Source organism: Furipterus horrens, unplaced genomic scaffold, assembly GCF_987537825.1.
Source record: "Furipterus horrens unplaced genomic scaffold, mFurHor1.1.pri manual_scaffold_13, whole genome shotgun sequence".
NCBI classification, from domain to species: Eukaryota; Metazoa; Chordata; class Mammalia; order Chiroptera; family Furipteridae; genus Furipterus; species Furipterus horrens.
The window spans coordinates 3127867-3142437 of record NW_028327183.1 but is presented as its reverse complement, the minus strand read 5'-3'; the positions used below and the strand labels follow the sequence as shown (position 1 = coordinate 3142437).

The 14571-nt window shown below is 58.9% G+C and overlaps 1 protein-coding gene across 1 annotated transcript in view; it reads left to right on the top strand.

Moving 5' to 3' along the window:
• The first annotated feature begins 8470 nt into the window (after window positions 1-8470).
• ZNF423 (zinc finger protein 423) overlaps window positions 8471-14571 on the top strand; it is a 252049-nt gene continuing 245948 nt past the window's right edge. The window contains exon 1 of the mRNA XM_090260364.1: window positions 8471-8597. Within this exon, the coding sequence (XP_090116490.1) occupies window positions 8558-8597 (40 nt within the window). The 5' untranslated portion in view covers window positions 8471-8557. The remainder of the gene's footprint in view (window positions 8598-14571) is intronic.

Sequence of the window (14571 nt, the reverse complement as noted above, 5' to 3'; positions counted from 1 at the left end):
AGCCCTGAATCCTGCCGCTGTCATGGGGGGGTGTGGGGGGCACGGCCAGGCCTGATTTTCCCTTTTCTGCCTTTGGCAAACAGGCTCCCCGGGAGTCCTTGGCTGGGCCGGATGGCGGCTCTCTCCCAGGGCAGGGGAAGGTTTGGAGTGTTGGCAGAAACTTCCCAAATCCTCCCCTCACTCCCGCTGTGGCCTTGGCTCAGAGCGGGGGCTCCAGGGCCTCTCCCAGTGGGTGCCGGAGGCTGGAGCGGCCTTTGTCTGCCGCAGGAAGCCAGCCAGGTGGCTTGGGCTGCAAGGGGCCCCGGCCCGGGCCCGGGAGATGATTTTTTTCCCTGTGTGTTGCAGCTGGGACCATTTATAATAGGAAAAAAAAAAGAGAATGACCAGGCCAGCCGGCTGGGAAAGAAAGACACTTAAAAAGAAAAGGGCTAGTCTGTGCTTCTCCCGGGGAGGCTTTGGTTAAGCAGAAAGTTTTAGTTCCTTTCTGAAAGGCGTTGGGGCTTTTGAAGTCCCCTGCGGGAGCTCTCTCCGGGCCCTGGGAAGCCAGGCCCTGGCATGTCCTGATGTGCAAGACCAGGGTGGGGCCAGGCACTCAGAGGAGGCAGCGGTAGGCCCTGGGAAGTCTGGTGCCAGGCTGGGTCCCCTGGGGTCTGAGCCTGGCCCCCTCTGCTCCCAGCCCAAGCCCCACTGCCTCCCTTTGGTGGCCTTGCGTCTGTACTTGCTCTGCTCCCTCTGGCTTTGACCACTGGCCTGGTGCTGCTTGGGCCAGAGGGTCGGAGTGAACCCAGATCTGCTTCTTTGTGTAGAGAACCAGAGCGATTTCACAAAGGGGGAGACTGAGGCAGAGAGAGGCTTGCCCGAGGCCTCCCAGGGAGTCTGCACTTATGATGTGGCCGTTGTGTGTGCTTTGCCTGGAGATACTAACCACAGCCAGCATGTAGGAAGCAGGTACAGCATGGAAGGACCCAGTCAATAGAGCCAGGGAATCGGCAGATAAAAAAGATGGTTGTGTCCTCTCGGGGAGGCTGCCTTACCAGCTCTGTCGTGTGGCCGTAGCTAGTTCTGGTCCTTGCAGACGGGCACTCCTCCTTGCCAGCCCATCCCTCAGTGGGGCCACAGCCAGTCCTGTGCCCAAAGGACCCCCTCAAAACAGCATTTATTAAGCCCCTGCTGTGTGCAAAGTGCTGGGTGCCAGGCATGTGACGGCATTACTGATTGGTGACCTCCCCGTGCCATCGAGGCAGGTCAACGGTGATATTATCTTAATGCTCACAGCCCTCCCTCTGTCATGGGCGTTGTCCTGATCATTTTATAAATGATGTTGCTTTGCCCTGGGGTTCAAATCCAGGCCTGTCTGGCTCCAGGGGCTGAGCCCTTTCCCCGACATCGGCCTCTGTGCTACGAGGTGGCCCTGTCTGTCCAGAGCCTGCCTCTGCCTTCTCTAGTCCCCACGATTCCTCCCTCCACTGGGCAGGAAGTGGTCACTCTGGTGTGATGGGGGTACATATGCAAAGCTAGGGCTCTGTCCTGGAATCACTCCCACCTAGCTGGGTGGGCAGAGATGCTTACCAGTTGGCCTCTGTGGCCCACCAGAAACCCTTTAAGTGAAAAATGTTGATTGCTGCTGGCTCTGACTTGTCCCCTGTGTGCGGTACAGATTGGGACGCTCTCCCAGGGCCACCACAAGGCTCTGAGCATCTGAGTGCATTGGGGATGTCATGGGAGACCGGTAGACTTGGTCCCAGTGCTTCCCTCCTTCATGCCCACGGGCACTGGGTCCCCAACTGTATGTGCCCAGCCCGGGGCCCACACCTGCCGACGCACTTCTGAAAGCTCCTTGGCACTTCTCTCAGGCTCGGGCACATAGTAGGTTCTTTCTGGGATGGTGAGGGCTGGGAGGGAATAGTGCCCAGGAAACAATCCAATATCAGTTTGTTTGTTTTTTCCTTGCTAAATGCTCTAAGAACATTTGGTCCTGCGTATGTTCAGGTCCTTTTTGGTAAGTGATTATGGTCCCCAAAGAGGCTGGAGGTGGGGAAGTGTTTGCCCCTCCCCATCAACCTCTCTACCAGGTGACAGGGATGGTGAGGCCCTGACCCAGTCCTGACACGCACACTGACAGTTATCAAAGCCGGGTCCCCTCCAGGACAAAGCAGGTCTACAACCAGTTTTGTCAGCGCCACAAAGCACTCTGCCCTTTAAGGTCGCCTGACTGCTCCCGGTGTGGGAGGGGCGCTCCAGACAAGCTCCGTCACACCCCGGGCAGGGTCCTGTGTCCTCCGCTGGGCCCCATGTAGCCTGAAGTCCCATCTAATGGCTGCACACAGGACCCCCGAGGGATCCAGCCGGACTTACATCCCCCGACAACGTGGGGGGTGTCTCAAGACCATTTTGCTAAATCATACCTTGAATGCCTTTCGTCGTACCAGCGATTGCCCATTTCTTAATCAATCACATTCTTTGATACCCTGTTTGCCGATTAGCAAAAAACGCAGGTGGCTGATGGAGCTACTGACGGCGAAAGGCCTTGGGACCAGTTCCGGAGTGTGTCCCTGCCTGACGGGTCCCTCAGAGTGCAGGCTTCGAAAACCGGCCCTCCGGCCCATTCATTACCAGTTTTGGGGGATCCACAGTTATACGCAGATTTTGGACTTCGTGGGGTGTCAGCTTCTCTAATCCCTGTGTTATTCAAGAGTCAAGTGGATACTCCTGTTTTCCTCTTTTAAAGTGAATCACAGTCATTGTAAAAGAAGCATTTGAAGAGAACAAAGCAACAAGCGAGCCAGCGTGGAGCGACCCCGGCTGCGTGCCGCACACCCGGGCAGCCAGCGGCAGCCGGGCGGGGCTCGGAGGGCCCCAGGTTTCGAGCTTTCCGAGGGTGTGAGTCCGCTGGGACCTGCTGGCTGGGTCGGTTTCTTCGCTGCTTTGTGGGTGTTCCCTGCAAAGACTGCTGACGCTCAAAGAATTAAATAATTATAATAATGATGATAAAGTAGAAATGGCTTTCCCAGCTGAACAGAAACTGGAGAAGACGGGGAGGTTCCCACACCCGCCTTATTGTTTTTGGCCCTGAAATCCCACAGCCCCAAGGAGGCGGATGTCTGGGCCCACTGCTGGCCTCTTTGAGCTGTGGTCTTGGGTGGGGGCACTGGGGACCCCTGGGGAATTTCATCGGCAGGGATCGTGCTCTCTGAACACCACCAGGCTGAGAAGTCAGGGCGGAGAAAGAGACTCTCTTCTATCTTGCCCGGCTCTGTTCTGCAACTCCAGATACGTCAAGACCAGGCCCTGGGAGACGACCTGGCAATGCTGCAGAGACTGGTGTGTGGTGTCTGCTGGTTCACAGTCAAGGTGCCAGGCCATCTCCTGACAGGTTCCACCAGAGGACACAGCCATTGCTTCCTGAGTGAGCCCGGGACACACATGTTCCTCGGAGAGCTGGGTCCTTAAAAGAAAAACACAAAAGAGAAAAAGAAAAATCAAGTCCACTTGATCCCAGAGCCTTCTCCACGGACCTAGCGCTGCTAGAAAGCTCCTAGAGAGAAGGGGCATGTCTGTGTTAACAGAACACCAGCAGAAGGCAGGACCCGTCAGGGCAAGCAGGGCATTTGCGGTTGTGAGACCGGCATCTCTCTCCGGAAGTGTGGTTGACCTTGGCGGGTGGTGAAGGTGAGAGGCAGGAAGGGAAAAAAGGGAAGGCCTTTGTCTGGGCCAGGCGCGCACCGGCGCTGGCGTGACGTCCTCTGTTCCACCCGTGAGCCATACTCTCTGGGTCCTCACTTTGGAGATGAGCAAACGGAGGCGGCGCAGAGAATCCCCGGCTGGAGCTTTTCTCCAGCCAGGCCATGAGCGGGGCTGGGTTGGGAGATGCACCCAGTTGGCTCCTGAGCCTAGCTGTGACTGCCCCTTTGGCCTTTGGCTCTGAGCAGGGACAACGTCCCTTCTGAATCACCCAGCTCCTTTCGACCTCAGGGCCTTTACACACGCTGTTCACTCTGCTAGAAACTCTGAGGCCCTCCTCACCCTCTGGGCGTTCTGCCAGACCACCACTGGGAGCCCTCTGTTTGGGGGGTCTCGTTTATACTATACTTTTCCTTTAAAACTGTAATTAAGTAATTATTTGTGTGGCCATTTCTTAAAAAGTCAGCCTCCCCATGAGAGAACAAGCCCCAGTAGGGAGGGCTTGGGGTCCCTGTTCATTCTTTTATCCTCAGCTCTGGCCCACAGAAGGCACATAATCAATACATGGATGTTGGATAAACAAGTGAGTTAGAGGAATGAACTTCTTTCCTGGGGGAAGGCTGGGGGGTTAATCTTTCCTCCCCAGCATGACTGTTCCTTATAGGCGGGTGCAAGTTTTGCCTGGGAGACAGTGTGACTTTCCAGTAATAAAACAGTTCCCGGATGTCAAAGAGTTAGCTTGTATGTATTCGAGTGTTGCTTAACGTAATTGCATGTGTGCGTACACATGGGTGTGTGTGGATGGGGAGAAGGCGGTCGGTCACCTGGTCACTTAGGGCAAAGCACCCCTTGACCTTCCCTGGGGAGTCTTCAGGGATTCTTGTTTGGAGGCCGCCCAAAGGAGCCCTATTTTATTTTGCTTCGTTGTCCTGCCCTCGATGACACCCGCTTGTTACTGAAGCTCAGAGAAGGCTCACTTGCTACGTCGGGGCGAGAGGTGGCCCTCCTCCAGCAAAGTTATGACTCAGGAGGAAGAGGTGCCCATTCATGTGAACATGGTCTTGTTTTCAAAAACATCAGCTTGTGATTGCTCCCACATTTATGCTGACGGCTTCTCACAGTTTACAAAGGGTTTTCCTGGCCACTCCTCTGGGGAGGGCGGCAAGAAGAGGGTGTGGGGCCCTTTCTCACCAGGGAGTGGTCCAGACCCCTGGGTGCCCTGCTGGCAGCCGGACCCTGGAGTGTAAGATGCCCTCTGAAAAATGACCAGCTCACCAGGCTGGTGAGAAGCAAGGCCCAGGCAGCAGGACTGCCCTCAGCCGGTGCCCCCTGAGACCCTTTCAAGTAGGAGCTACTGGCTTTTTGCTGCTCTGGAATTTTCCTTAAAATAGCGGTTTTTTCCTTTCTTTCTGGAAGGAGTTAAAAACTGAAACAAGCTTCAGAGAAAGCTGGTGGGAGGTGGGGACAGGTGGAGTTTCTTCAGCGCCCTGACAGGCCCCTGAGCTGGGAGGTAGCAGCCAGGTCCTGGGGGTGGGGTGGGGAGGGCCCAGCGAATGTGTGAGCCGGAGACTGTGCTCTCTCCTCCAGGACCCCTGCCTTTGTGGACTGGTTCAGAATAGGCTGTGGAGGGGCTGCGGCCGAATCCTGCTACCCGACCTCTGGCCTCCGGGCCCTCTGCAGTTCCCCGTGGGTGGAGAAAGAACAGCGCTGCGAGGCCCCCGGCCCGGTGACCCCTCCTTTCCTCCAGCACACCCCTACACCCCTTCCCTACCAAGCTCCTTTTGTCTGCTCCCCCTGCTCGAGGCTCCTGGCTCGGCTTGATGCAAAGTCTTCAGCCCCCCCAGAGAGCCTGGACGGGCCAGCCGGGGGCTGTTCTCCGCCCCCTCCCCCTAGGACCAGCAGCCCGCGGCGGGGGCACCCCGGAGCCGGGGCCAATCGCCCCCTCCCCCAGCGCGTGCCATCTGCCGCCTGTCAGCCTCTCTCCGCGGGCCTCGATCCCAGGCGCCGGCGGGGGTGGGGGAGCTGCAGATTCGGCCCCTCCTTCCTGGCTCCTTCCCAGTCGCCTCGCGGCCTCTGCCCTCTCTTTGGCCCGTGGCACCCCCTCTCAGCCTAACCCCGGCCGTCTTGGAGCTGCGGGAGGCGGCTCCCACTTCCCTCCGGGAACGCTGAGATGTGGGACACTCTCAGACAGAAGAGCTGGGGAGGGTGGTGACCCGAGGGAGTGGGGTGACAGTTTAACTTGGGGAGGGTCGGCCTGTCCTGGTCCTGGCCCCTCCGGAGACCCTCGCTCTTGGTCTCCCAGTGTCAAGGGGTCCACCGCTCCCCCCCCCACCCCGCTTTTCCCCGAAGCCGCGGGCCCTCGCTCCCTAGCCGCGGGGATGCGGGGTGACATTTACCCCAGAAATCAACTTAGCCCCGAGTAGGAGCCTGCCGCCCCAGAAAGGGGAGCGGGGTTGGGTGGGACCGTGGGCCGGGCTAGGGGTGAGCGGGCCGGGGAACGGCGGGGCGCAGGCGCCCTGCTTGGGGCGGGCGCCGCTGCCGGGTTGGCCTGGCGCGGCTCTCAGCGGGCAGCAGGTTTTTCCGTGAAAGGTTGCCCTGGGTAACTAGCCTCCAAGGGGGCACAACCCTCCCCTCTCCAACTGGCAACTTATCGATCCCTGAGATTGATAACCCCCAGTGCCACGCCGCGCACCCCGCTCAGCTCTCCCAGCTCTGGGATGAGTTGGCCCACGGTGGCGCCTCTGGCCCGGGAGCGGGAAGAAGGGGCGGCGTCGGGGCCAGTCCCCCACCCTGGACGCGGCCTCCTGCCGCTGGTGGGGGAGGGGAGGCTGTAAAGGACCGGTTTAGGTGGGCCTCCTGGGACGGACGTTTTCCCGAGCCCTTCCCCCGCCGGCCAGAGAACGAAGCCTGGGCGGGTCCAGGGCTGCAGGGCCAGAAGGCGCCTCCTGCTGGCTGGGGCAACGCTTCGTGGGAAGCAGGAGCGGTTTCCTTCGTCAGCAGCGGGGGAGGCAGTGCTCCGGGCAGGTTTGGGGGCTGAGATAGTCCTTTATGGTCTTAATTAGGAAGTGCGCAACAAGACGCGGGGACGCTACAGATGCGGGTTTGGGGGGAACAGAGTTTGCCCAGTGGCTTACGGGTCTGTGGATACGGGGTCCGAAGGTCTTCAAACACGAATCCGTGAGCAAAACTCGAGGGCAAACCCTGTTCAGGGATCACTTGTCCATAGGGCATAATTTTCGAAGGTGGCAATGGTGGGGCAATTCACCCCAGTTTGGCCCCCACCCGCCCCTCACTTTTTGCAGCTTGTGATGCTGATGCGTCTGGGCGAGTTTGACAGCGCGCGTGGGCCGCGTGTCTGTCTCCTCCTCCCGCCGCCGCCGCCGCCGCCGCGGTCCGGGTTTTGCGGGCGGCCGGAGCTGTATTTCCAGCGCTGTCCATCGCTCGGTGCTGTTGGCCCTCTCTCCGTCTGATCCGAGCCCGAGCAGTGCGGGGCGCCCCGCGGGATCAGAGCGCTCCCCCGCCGGGACTCCGCTCCTCACATCCTCCTGCTGGGACCCGGCTACATTTCCAGCCAAGCCTGGCTTTATTATGTGTCTCTGCAGTGCAGCCCCAGCAGCCGGATCGGGAGGAGGAGAGCCAGCGACCACAAAGAAGACAGGAGCGCAAGGGAGGCTGGCGGGCGGGCCGGCGCCGGCTGGAGCGCGGAGGAGCCGGGGCGCAGCCGCCACCGCCGCTGCCCGGGAGGACGGGAGCCCAGCCGCCGCCTGCTCGTCCTGCTCCTCCGCCGCCGCCTCCCCCCTCTCCGAGCCCCTGGCCCATGGAGGCAGCTAGCGGGGCCGGCGACTTGGCACCGGCCTGGGGATCGGCTGCGCGCAGCGCGCTGAACACTGCAGCCCGAGGGCAGGCAGCAGCGGCCCGGCGCACCGGCTGAGCGATGCCCGGGGCACGGGCGCGCCTGCCGGCCACCGCCTGAGCGCCCCCGCGCGCCCCTTCCTCCTCCGGGGGGCCGGCGCCGGACCGAGCCGAGGGCCAGAGAAGGGGGCGTGAGCCAGGGCCCCCAGAGCAGCGGCTTCTGAGCCACTGAGGCCGTTTCGAGACCCCCAAGTAGGCTGAGTTGAGGGACCCCCTCCCCATCCATCATAATCTCCAAACCAGGCGTTTGGACATTTTTTTTAGCCGTTAATATTTATTATTATTATTTTTTTGTGTGCGGCAGGCAATAATTTGAAGGCTTTTTTCCCCCGGGGGGTACTGAGCTTCCGTGCTCCGGACCGCCTCCCGGTCTCCTCCCCCGCTGAGACCCCCTTGGCTCCAGCCCTGTCCCCCCTCCTCAGATGGGTTCATTGTGAGCTCCGCACCGGGCTGCGTGGCCGGACGCCTGCAAACTTTGCACAAAAATCCGGCTAGGGGCGGAGGAGAAGGAGGAGGAGGGTGAGGGTGGCGGTGGGGGAGGGAGGGAGGGGGCCGCAGGGGCCGGGGGCCGGCGGGGGGTGGGGAGGAGGAGGGGGGCGGCTTTTTTTTTTTTTTTTTTTTTTTTGCATAACTCGGCTCGGCCGAGTGGCCTCCGGACTCCCCGCGCCGCTGGGACCGTAGCTGGGACCGCGAGCCCCCGGCTGCCGCATTGCAACAGGCAGAGCCCCGGCGCGCCCCCCGGGCCTCCCCCCGCCCCCGAGCGGCCTCGGCCGGCCCGGGCCGCCCCCCCAAGGGAGGCCGCCCCAGACCTGCGATCCGCTCCCCGCAGCCGCCGATCCGGCTGCAAAAAAAAAAGTTTCCGAGAGGCAGGCGGAGGAGAAGGGGGAGAAGGGCGGCCCGGAGCGGCGGGGGGCGGCGGGGGGAGCCGGCCGCGAAGGGCGACGTAGCGCCGGGAGCCCCGGACATGTCCAGGCGGAAGCAGGCGAAGCCGCGCTCGGTGAAAGGTGAGCGAGCGAGGCCCAGCGGAGGCGCGAGCGAGCGAGCGAGCGAGGAGGGAGGGAGCGAGCGAGGGAGGAGGGACGGCGAGCGGGCGGGCGGCCGGGGACCGCGCGAGCGAGCGGGGAGGAGGAGGAGGCGGAGGAGGAGGGGGAGGCGGAGGCCGGGAGCGGGAGGCGGAGGCTGCCGCGGCGGCGGGGGCCAGCGGCGGACACCCTCCCCGCTCGGACCCTCTCCGGCCCGGCGCCGCCGCCCGCGGTGGAGCCGGGCTTGGGGGCGACGTGGAGGGGCCCTCGCTGCTTCCTGAGCGCCGGCCCCAGGCCCGCGTGGCCAATCAAGGGGTGCGGGCCCGACTTGGCGGGGATTGCGAATCTCGGCGGCGGTGGCGGCGGTGGCGGCGGCGGGCGGGCGGGCGGAGGAAGGAAGAGGCGGTGAGACCGGACGCCGGGGAGGCCGGCAGCCCCGAGGCCGCTATTGCCGGGCCACCGACCTCACCACCTTCCTTCGGCCCCCACCTTGTCGCCCCGGGACGCCGTGGGCGGCGGGCGTTGCTTGCACGCGCCCCGGCCTCCGGGTGCCCCCTGGCCGTGCCGCACACCCGGCTCCGGCCCCCGCACTTCCTGCCTCGTCCACCGAGGCCAACCTGGCCTGAAGCCTCCGCCAGGAGTTCATTGTCTGCGCCGAGCTGGCTGGCGGGACGCGGGTCCCCAGGGGAGCGCAGCGACTGCCGTGTGCGCCCCTTGCTGGAGGGCGCCCCGGGATCCGACCCCGCGCATCCGTTCCGCAGCACCCTGGACACTCAAGCCGGCTTCTTCTAGTGTGGGTCCCTGGAGTGCACGCGTTAGTGAGGAGACACAGACACGCACACGCGCACACACACGCGCGCGCGCACACACACGCCCCTTCGTCTCCTTGCTTTGCTTTCTTTTTGCACGGAGGGCCCCCAGCTGGAGTGGACGCCTGGAGAGCAGAGGCCCCAGGGAGAGGCTGGTCAACTGAGCCCCTCCCCTGCCCTTATCTCCCGGAGGGCCGGCCTCTCCAGGCCTTGCCTGCTGGTTTGCTTTGTCCCCATTCCAGCCCCTCGGGTGGGTGCCCCGCTGCCCTGGGAGGTGATGGAGGAGGGAGAGGATGATAGCAGCTGAGTCTCTGGAGCCAAAAGTCCTGAGGCCCTTGTCTTTTCCCAACTCCCCTGATGACCTCTGGCCCCAGCCCAGTCCTGCTCTAAAAAGTTCATTTCCTGGAGGCCTGGAGCGGGTGCCGGGGCCGGCCTCCCTTCCTGCCAGCCTTGCTCCTGGCTGGAATGGCTGGGACTGAATTAGGCAGCCCGGGTCACGAGACACCCACCTTCACTCTCCCGACGTCCCAGGAGTTTTCCGGGACCCTGCTTCGCAGGGACCCTCCTTGTCATCTTAGAAGCACTCCCACTTGGGGTCCAGACTCTCAGCCACCCACCTATGGCCTCTCTTTTTATTCCTTGAGAGAAGTTGCTTTCTGTCCCCTCTCCCTGGCAGGCGACCCAATCTGGGACAGCCTGGCCTGATCCACAGAACTGGGTGTCCAGAGGATGTTCTGACGGGGGACAGGGAAGCCAGAAGAGAGGGACCCCAAGAAGGGGACAGGAAGACAGTAGATATTTGTCCTTTGGCTGAATAGAAGGGCTCTGTGGTCTGAAATTATATTTGATTTCTTTTCTCTTTCTCTGGCCACTTAAGGAGGCCCTGAAGAAAATGTAGAATCTGAATCTCTGGTCGGGAAGTCAGTTTTATTTAACTCAAGCAGTTGATTTTTGAGTTAAATCTGTGTGTAGGAGCAGCTGTCATAAAAGAAGATGCAGCTTACCTACCTCTGAACATCCACCTGTGCCTCCCAGCCTCTTTATTTTAGAAGGTGGGGTGCAGAAAGCAAAGGTCGAGCTCCGTGCAGCGAAGAGACATGTGGGTGGTTCCCAGCTGCCCGACCCTAATTCGAAAACTACTTTGTGTATCTCTGAGAAAGACTCAAGAACTGGTGGTTCAGCCATTCATGGAATGAACCTTGATGTGACCTGAAATGAGTGAGCGACTCTCTCTAAATGTATCTGTGTGGATGGATAGCAGACAATTCAAGCTCACTGATGGGGGCGGGGGGCGGGGAGGAGACAGCAAAGTGGAAACCAGACCAGCGTAGGCATTTTTGACAAGTGTTGTCATTATCAACCACACAGCACCTTCCCTGGGATCCTCTCTTCCTCCCTCTGGTTCTTTGCATTTTCCCAAAGCAGCTACAACTCTTGCGTCTCACCATTTTGCTTTTTATTCAGTTCACTGGGGTGAATAGGGTAGGGAGGAATTAAGAGAGAAGATAATTTGAATAGACAAGAGTTGCAGCAGGTGATAGATTTATTGCTTTTTAAGAACTGCGCCCCCCCCCCCACCGCCACTTCTGAAGCAATATTCAAAAGCGTGTGCTTGATTGGGGACAGTCCACCCCAAAGCGTGTAAAACGACAGGTCTTCACCTTTCAAGATGCTGAAGGTGCTTCTTCAGGAACAGCGGTGCTTTTTAAATTCGGTTTTATTTTGCGTCACCTCCGCTGCTGTGTGTCTGGGCTAAGGCAGCAGCGCCGAAGACTTCCCCGGCCCGCACACGTTCTGCAGGGAAAGTGGCTTGACTGTGATTTGTAACTGATCTCGGAAATGGGAAAGCCCGTATTGGGGAGGGAAGACAGATATATGACAATTTCTAATGGATGCTCAGAAAGTGTGATTTGAAAGCACAGGTGTTGCTGCTTTGAAAATCAAACCGACTTCTGGGGGGGCCGGCTGGGTTCATTTCCCACTTACAGACACAACCTCCCTTCTGGAGTGGGGTCACTTGTCCCCTGGGATGTTTGTCCTTTTTGGGAAAACCCAGCCCCCAGGGAGGATACCCAGCAAATAGGGAAGGGAGCCAGGGCAGTGGGGCAGGGGGCAGAATAGCTTCATTGGTTTTCAAAAACCTCGTGATTAAAAAACAAAACAAAACTAAGCCCCAAACCATGCACGGTACAAAAGTCACATTTTCTGACCGATTTCCCCTCCCTACCCCATTCTCCCCTGGTTGGCTTCCAGGAGGTGCGGTGTGGCAGTGCGGCTGTTCATCCCCTTTGATAATTGTGGCCTCATTCCCGGGGCTGCTCCCCCCACCGCCCCGATGTTATTTTGGCTGTGAAGATCAGGGGCTGGTCAACCTGTCTGTCTTCACCCACCCTGCCTCCTCAGACCCACGGAGCAGCAGCCTTTTCATTTATACAGAAGATTAATAACATAATTTCCCAGCCTCAGCCTCAAACTTTTGAGTAGTTGGTAATACTGTCAATTTTCTCCATCGAGCAACAGCCTGTTAATTACAGTTCTTCATGTTAATTAGCAGCGAGGCTATGTCCACGCACCCCCTAGCCCCAGCGTCCAAAGCTACCCCCGGTGCCTTCTCTGTGCTCCCCCTCTTCTCGGTCCCCGCTCCTGCCAGCCTGCGGCTCCTGAAAAGTCCATCTTACAAATTTGGTGGTCTGGGGACTTGGGAACAGTGTAGCTTGCCGCTGCTCGTGTTTCCATGGAAATAATTGAGATGTAATAAATAGAGGCGTTCTGAGGTTACAGGTTTCTTGATTCAGCTGAGACCACATACAAGTGTAAATTGTCGAGATTTGTTTGGCTAAATGTACATGATCTTGTAGGAAGGGCAAAACAAATCCTATATAGGTTCTTTCTCCTTGCCTGTGGATTGGGGTGGCTGATAGCTCCTCCTCCCCCCTCCTTTGCGAAGTCACCTAGTCCCAGCTTTGGAAGGGCCTGTCTCACCCTCAGAAAACATCCTTTATGTCTGGTAACTGCTGTTTAGATTCTTACACCTGTCTCCTGGCAAAAACTTAGCGCTAAAATAAAGATGGCCATGTGCCTCTGGTACACATTTAACCAGAAGGTGCCTAGGGTGGGTGCCTCAGTAAGGACAGGGGCAAAGCACCGGTGACTTTACAGTCATCAGGGCGTCCGGTGGAACCCGTGAGCCCTGGCACTGCCGTGGCATGCCACAGCGTGTTCGCAGAGGCGGCGGGAAACTGGAGGGCAGCGTCTCCAAGCCCCGCGCTCTGGCTGGGGATGAAAGGCTGGGGATCCCGTTCAGTCTAATAGAAAGTTGCAATAATTGCTGTATCGGTAGCCAACTCTTAAGCCGGTGGCTGTGGAATTCTTCCCCTGATGTTGGATTTAATAGTCTGGCAATTAGATGCATTGATTTCTCTTAACTGTTCATTTGGATGTGTAAACGCAAGGAGCCTGCCACCGAGGCTGGCCGCGCGCTCGGCTGCCTGGCGCTCGGAAGGAGGCTGCCGGAGGTGGTTGGTGCGGGGGACCGGGGCGCCTCCAGGCGCTGTGGGGGCCGGTTCCCGCCGCGGTTCCAGTTGCTGCCTGTTTTTGCAGTGAGATGAACAGCCCCTCTTGTTCAGATACTGTTTAAAAACAAACAGCGGCGTCCAGTTATGTGTGAGAAGTGAAAACACCCTTTCCTGCTGCAGGTGCTTGGAGAGGAACGTCTCTGTGTTTGAGTGACTGGGACGCCCTGCGTGTTTTTGGCAGATGGCCTGTTGGGGACCAGGGGGAAAAGTCACGAAACACCTTGGCTTTGAGTTCCAGAGGGACATGCAGCGTTCTCTCCGCTCCTGCTCAGCAGGTCTTTGACCAGGGGCCCCCTAGGCCAGGCCAGCCCTGAAAACGCGTGGGGCGTGGCCTCTTGGACGGTGTGGACAGGGTGGAGAATGAGCTCCGGCAAATACCAGCGCCTTTTAAGGTCCCGCGCCTGCGCCTGGGAGCGGCACCCACTCCTCACACCCAGGCAGCCAAACCAGCTTGATGGTAAGCAAGCGGGGGGTGGCCAGCTTCCCGGGGGGCCCCGTTGGTTTGTATGTATTTGTGTTTTTATCCTGACCTGAGGGTATGTTTTTTTATTTTTTACTTTTTTAAACACATCAATTTTAAAAAGTGAGGACGGGAAAGAGAGGGAAAGAGAAAAAGAGAGCGGGCAAAACGTTGATGGTTGCCTCCCTTCCGTGCCACGCCCGGCGATAGAGCCGGTAACGTAGGTTTGTGCCCTGACCTGGGATCAAACCCGCAACCTTTCGGTGTACAGGATGATGCTCCAACCCACTGGGCCACCCAGCGAGGGCCCCATCATTTCATTCATTCATTCATTTACTTATTTATTGACCGTGGTGGATGAGTGGATTTAGTTCACTCTGTGTTTGGCCGAGGTTAAGATGCATCTACTTTCTCCTGGACCCTGTCCATGGTACACTAGTGTTTTGAAGGAATAGTATCTTCGTGTCTTGAAAACATTTGTGATGGCTACCAGGGCTCCTTTCTAATCTGTGGGGCGAGGGTCATTACGATAGAAGAATACCTCGGAAACGGTTGGTGGGCTCTCCATTTCTGTGAGTAGCCCGGGAGGATCTCGATATGTCGTGGTTGGTAAATTTGACGATTTCTGGAAACTCCTGTCAGCTTGCAAGGACATTTTGTGCCTAAACATGTCAGTGGGTAACCAGAGTAGTTTCCCACGCCACGTGGGCTAATTAAGCCTGGATTGGCTCTATCCCGCTTGAAGTTTTTGGCGCTGGCTGGCCGGCTCCCTTGGCCTCCTGTGGGAGAGGCAGGGCGGAGTGGAGTGGGGGAACCTTTGCATTCCCAGCTTCCCTGCCAGGATCGGTGGCAGCCAACGACAGCGGATGTCCACTCAGTAAATAAAAATACTTTCCCTCTTTCAAGGAGTGCCAATTAGCCCCTTGCTCGGTGCGGCCGCCTTGAAGGAGAGCGGAGAGCGCCGTTTTCCCTACCTTCCTGAAGACGGAGGTTTGATTTTTAATGTCTTGTGAAAAGGATTCTCTTTGTCTTGATTGATGTCAGGAATAAAAGCGTGATGGTAATATCCCTTTGAAAGCCATTGTGCTGGCAGCCCTGGCTGACGGCGGAGG